This window comes from Etheostoma spectabile, chromosome 2, assembly GCF_008692095.1.
Source record: "Etheostoma spectabile isolate EspeVRDwgs_2016 chromosome 2, UIUC_Espe_1.0, whole genome shotgun sequence".
Taxonomy (NCBI): Eukaryota; Metazoa; Chordata; class Actinopteri; order Perciformes; family Percidae; genus Etheostoma; species Etheostoma spectabile.
In genome coordinates, this window is record NC_045734.1 from 20,492,471 (window position 1) to 20,497,461 (window position 4,991).

Consider the following 4,991-nt stretch of genomic DNA (forward strand, 5'->3'; position numbering starts at 1 on the left):
TCGTCGCCTTTATAGGCTAAATAAAAGACGAAGAAGGAATACGACTTACAGTTTATTGTGGGGCAGCCTGTAAAATGTTCCCCATTAAAGCACTTAGGTAATATAAGCTACAGTAAAACCCATAGTTGCAGATGAAGGCTCGGGAAAAGCTTTAGTTGAACGAATGAAGGAGGGAGAAGGCAAGAAGAATCATTAGAGATCCCCCCCCAACACACAAATGCACACGGACACGCACACGCACATGTACACGCAAACTCACGCAAACTCACGCACACACACAAACACACACACACACACACACACACACACACACACACACACACACACACACACACACACACACACACACACACACACACACACACACATTCCGCTTTGAGATTATGCCCAAGTTAAAGAAGCTGCTGTGATTACATTTTACCAGAATTTTAGGCCTTTCTCGACCGATTTCATGCGACAAATAGCATTGATTCATAGCTAGATTGATTGACTGGCTGACTGATTGGTGGATCATAAGTCGCGGTAGGCGGGTTGCTCTGATACTCCAGCAGAGGGCGGTGACGGCCTCGCTGCTGCTTCTTCTGCTCATGAAGAAAAAGAACTTCCGTTATTCCACTGTCACTTTTTACAGCGAGGTGAGTACATTAGCAGAGCGGTTTGCTGAATGAAAGACCATATAATGAAAAATGTTTAAATACTTGTTTGTGTAGCTTATACATTTATCGTTATACACGATATTCAGCAGTGAACTTAACGTTCACTCGGTGTTTTATGAGAATGCTGGCCTTACTCAGATACTTCTCTGACCTTGGCTAGCAGGCTAACAGAGCTAGCTACCGTAAACTAGCTAGCCTTGCAGGAGACTTGAGTTGAGCAAAATGTCAAGGGCCCGGTGTCATTGATTGGCTCTTGTCAAAAATGTGTTTTCACCATCATATCTTTTCTCCTTTTAGCTAGTTGTTCAAAACATGCTTTGCCATGTGTACCTGCAGTTGAACCTTACGTTTTATATCGGTAGGCTACTTCGTACTGAGGGCATCGATGGCTTAATTTCTACTTGCGTTAAAGCTAGCTAATTTTAACTGTTTACGTTACTTGTCTTGGCGGTTTAACACAAACGTTATAGTAGTCATCGTGACACCAACCTATGTTCTGTAGTCAGTCAATAAAGGTGAACTTTCCACACCAACTTGAGTAACTGCATTATGGCCTAACGTTGCACTATAACGTTACGTTAAATTGGAGGTGAACAAGTTTTTGTCTGTCTAGGCTGCAACTAGGCTTTACTTATTACTCAAGGACATTGTCTTAACCTTGTGTCTGCAGCCTGTACATGTATTTCCATATATATCACCACAGTATAAATATAAAGCTACGCTGTCATTATTACACTTGCTACACACATACATTACACATCACTTTAATGCTGTAGAAGCAGAAGCCATATACACTTAGTTTTCAGTTCATTAGGTCCAATGGTAGCCCAATACACAGCCCTGCAATAAATCCTACCTTCATGACGCTAACATGCTTTAGTTGAAATAGATTTAGAGAGGTGTTCATTCAACCTTGTGGTCTTCTTTGGTGCTGTATTTGTGCTTTTTGGTATTGCATTTATAGGTGTTTCTAATGTTTAGTCTACCCTTAATGATACAAATCAGGTAGCATATTAGTACAATGCAATTACAACTACAGCATCCAAAATCATCCAACTTTTTTATTTAATTTTTTTGTAACACATCTCTAAAACACAAATTTTGAAAGTTCACTTTTGACCTTGGTAACGGTAGGATGATGACAAAAAAAAAAACCTTGCTGAAGTTAACTCAAAAAGCTAGCATGTCTTTTGTTGTCAAACTGTTGAATAGCTTTAACATGAACTGAACATTACCATTAATGAAGGTAGGATCTATTGCAGGGTTGTAAGACTGTTATTCTTAGCCAGGTGTACCTCCATAAACTGGCAACTAAGTGTTTATAAAACCTTGTAACATTTTTATGTTATGTGTCCCCCTCCCCCCCCTCAAATCACTCAAGTCATATGTTGCCTGGATTATTTTATCTTTTTTTGTGGTTTGTTTGGACTGAACAAGATGTCCTTCTACCTTTCAGACAGGCAGAATGACAGGCCGTCGTGTAGCCCTGAAGGCCATTGACTGGCTGGCATTTGCGGAGCGGGTTCCACCCAACCAGAGGGGCATGTTCAACGCACTGAAAACCCGCAGTGATGCCATCTCAGCCAAGTTAGTTTTACACCAACAGGATGTAGAAAGTCATGCTAAGTCAGTCAAAGTCATCTTTGGTCTCTGATAAGCAAAACATCAATCAAAGGGAAGTGTCAAAGGAGTATGCTTGGATGTTATCCTTCATGCAATGAGAGTGGCACATACCAGGGCTACACAGCTTAAGTGTGCACATGGCTGAGAAGCTTTGCAATGTGCTGGAAGGATGAGATGTAAATACATAAAAGACCAATTGCACACTAGCATCTGTTTATTTACAGTGTGCAGTTCCTTGTGTGGATTAGATGCATCATGGCTGAATTCAGTATTTTAATTCTTTGCAGATTGCTTGAAAAGTTGTACAAAATATTTTGGTCAACCTCAACGTACACTTGGATCAGGTTCACTCTGCCTATACCTATTATGAGAGGTTTGAGGAGAAGAAAGCTGCAGACAATAACTGTTGAATCATTGATTTTAGTCTTTGCTTTTTTCCTTTTAACTGATCGGGTCCTCATTATCAGTAATTTCCATTGAGGTATTAATTGCTCTCCCTGAAGAACTATCATCTTCCTACAGTGTTTTCCTTGCTCATTCTATCTATTAAGTTGCTCCCCTTTAGACTCCCATCTTCTATCTTTTTACCAGACTAACCTCTCTGCCAGAGACTCCTGCAGCCATTGACTGGAGTTTCTACAAGAGCACAGTGGCTAAAGCCGGGATGGTTGATGAGTTTGAGAAAAAGGTGAGATTTACTGAGGTTTATGTATGGGGTCATGACAACTTTTCTTGTAGTTGCCGCCTTTCCAGACACCTTTCAGTATCCAAATTAATAGTGAATTAAGGAAGCAAAATACCTATTGAGTAGTCCGTAGAGGCCAAATAATCTAACTAACGAATCTTGGCTTGTCTCTTTTAGATAATTCTTTTTTTTGTTTAGCTTTGAGGGTTACAATGCTGGTGAATAACAGTCAAACTACAGCTTAAATTCCAAATCAGTCAAGCTGGTGGTTGTGCAGCTAAGTCATAATTCATTTTAGTGTGTTTAGCATTTGTTGGTTTGTGTCACTATACTGAATGATAAATGTTCCTCCTACACACAGTTCAAAGCCCTTCAGATCCCGGAGCCTGTGGACACACAGACAAGCGCCATCAGTTTACAGGAGGCTGAATCTGTAAGTTATTGCACCAAACCAATCCATGTGTTGCCTGAATTTCAGCTTTACTGTACTGTTGTAAAATGAGTTGATTTGAATTAGAAAACTGATAACTAAATCCAAATTGGCATTTATATGTAAATATTTTTGTAGCTACTGAGAGTTTTAAAATGCACAAATTTAGCGATAGTTAAACAGTTATGAATTTCCCCCAACACTAAATCAGACATTGTAAATTTAAGCAAAGAGAGGCACACTGGAATTAATTGAAATTAATAGTTTAATAGTAACAGCGCAATGTTTGGCTGTTTGTCATTTTGCATTGTCGGATGTAATTGGTTTTTATCTTATTCTCTAACAGAATAAAAGTGCATCTGCCTACATTGAGGGATCTAAGGCCCGCATCGCTCAGTATGAGCAAGAGGTGAGACAGTAGTTGCAATTGTTACTGAAACTCCTCATGGACTTCTTCAGAAAACTTGTTTCTATAACTTTGCTGTTTTTTCTGCCTCTCTTTCTCTCTCAGCTGGATAAGTTTAAGAACATGATCCCCTTCGACCAGATGACCATCGAGGACCTCAACCACACCTTCCCCGAGACCAAATTGGACAAGGTCAAACACCCCTACTGGCCCCACAAACCCATTGCGGAACTGTAATCCTATTACTGGAGACTCACCTCACAATAAAGTTTATGTATTTTAAATCAAACTGTTTAATTTCATTATTTGGTACACATTTTTCTTTCACATGTTTGTCTGAGTTGTTTTGAAATAAGAACAAAATACAGGAAAGTCTGTTTGATATTGTAGGTAGAAGGGGGTGGTGGTGTGTTTATTTTATTTTTTCTTGAAAGGTAAGCTTGTCTGCAAAAAAGCTAAAGCTATTTACTAAAATGTTAAGATACACTGTAATGTTATCGTTGATCTACCATCTTCTTGGATTTAGATCTGTTACCACTGCATGATAAAAGATGTGTTACCAAAGCAAATGTGTTTCTGTGGCCATTAAATTAATCACAGTGACGTCAGACATTTCCTGATTCAATTAGCAGCCGTTTTAGGGCATAGAGGTCTGGTACATAAAAGAATTGACGTAATCAATGTATTCACTGTAATCGGTGATATAATAAATGAACATACTGTACGTTAAATAAATTGATAACGTCAGAGTCCCATGTTGAAATCCGATTGTAACGCTCTAAAGTCCATCTGTATTTATAGTTAATGTAATACGTCAGTCAGCCCGATCTCATCCCATCAGCAGAGTGATAGCTCTGCCCATCACTAGTTGTGTACCTCGATAACTATTGGTCACCGGCTATTTATTTGCATATATGTGGGTGGGATGTAGACTTCGCCCCAGCTCTACATTTTTATTGGTTCATCTTGACAAAGTTCCGGTACAGCAGGAGGGGCTTCCTAAGATGATTTCCGTTGTAGTCTGTGTTTTTTGACAGTCGGTGACGATTGACGGGAGTCCATCAGCTCAGGTAAATGTCTTTAATACTAGTTTAATGACATGGTTACAGTATGATAAGTTTTAGCTCACGGTCGTGTGATTAACTGAGACTTTTTCTTTAGCGTTGGTTAGTAACTCGTAGTGAAAACACG

At 39.4% G+C, this 4,991-nt stretch overlaps 2 protein-coding genes across 9 annotated transcripts in view; both read left to right on the plus strand.

Annotated features, from left to right (window-relative positions):
- The first annotated feature begins 374 nt into the window (after positions 1-374).
- On the plus strand, positions 375-4,089 carry LOC116698616 (ATP synthase subunit d, mitochondrial). The gene is made up of 6 exons (XM_032530632.1): positions 375-635; positions 2,113-2,243; positions 2,871-2,967; positions 3,326-3,397; positions 3,741-3,803; positions 3,906-4,089. Exons 1-6 carry the CDS (start codon positions 588-590, stop codon positions 4,035-4,037), a joined length of 543 nt encoding a protein of 180 aa, XP_032386523.1. The 5' UTR covers positions 375-587; the 3' UTR covers positions 4,038-4,089.
- A 673-nt stretch (positions 4,090-4,762) lies between these two features.
- pnpla6 (patatin-like phospholipase domain containing 6) overlaps positions 4,763-4,991 on the plus strand; it is a 36,310-nt gene continuing 36,081 nt past the window's right edge. For 4 of the 8 annotated variants that reach the window (XR_004334145.1, XM_032529933.1, XM_032529964.1 and 1 more), the window contains exon 1: positions 4,763-4,870. The gene's annotated coding sequence lies outside the window, so the exon portion shown is untranslated. The remainder of the gene's footprint in view (positions 4,871-4,991) is intronic. The other 4 variants (XM_032529915.1, XM_032529948.1, XM_032529939.1 and 1 more) reach the window with 2 other exon arrangements.

Coding starts and splice junctions, on each gene's coding strand:
- LOC116698616 (XM_032530632.1), top strand. CDS start 588: ATGAAGAAAAAGAACTTCCGTTATTCCACTGTCACTTTTTACAGCGAG. Junction 2,244..2,870: donor AGTGATGCCATCTCAGCCAA/GTTAGTTTTACA, acceptor TCTTTTTACCAG/ACTAACCTCTCTGCCAGAGA. Junction 3,398..3,740: donor GTTTACAGGAGGCTGAATCT/GTAAGTTATTGC, acceptor ATTCTCTAACAG/AATAAAAGTGCATCTGCCTA.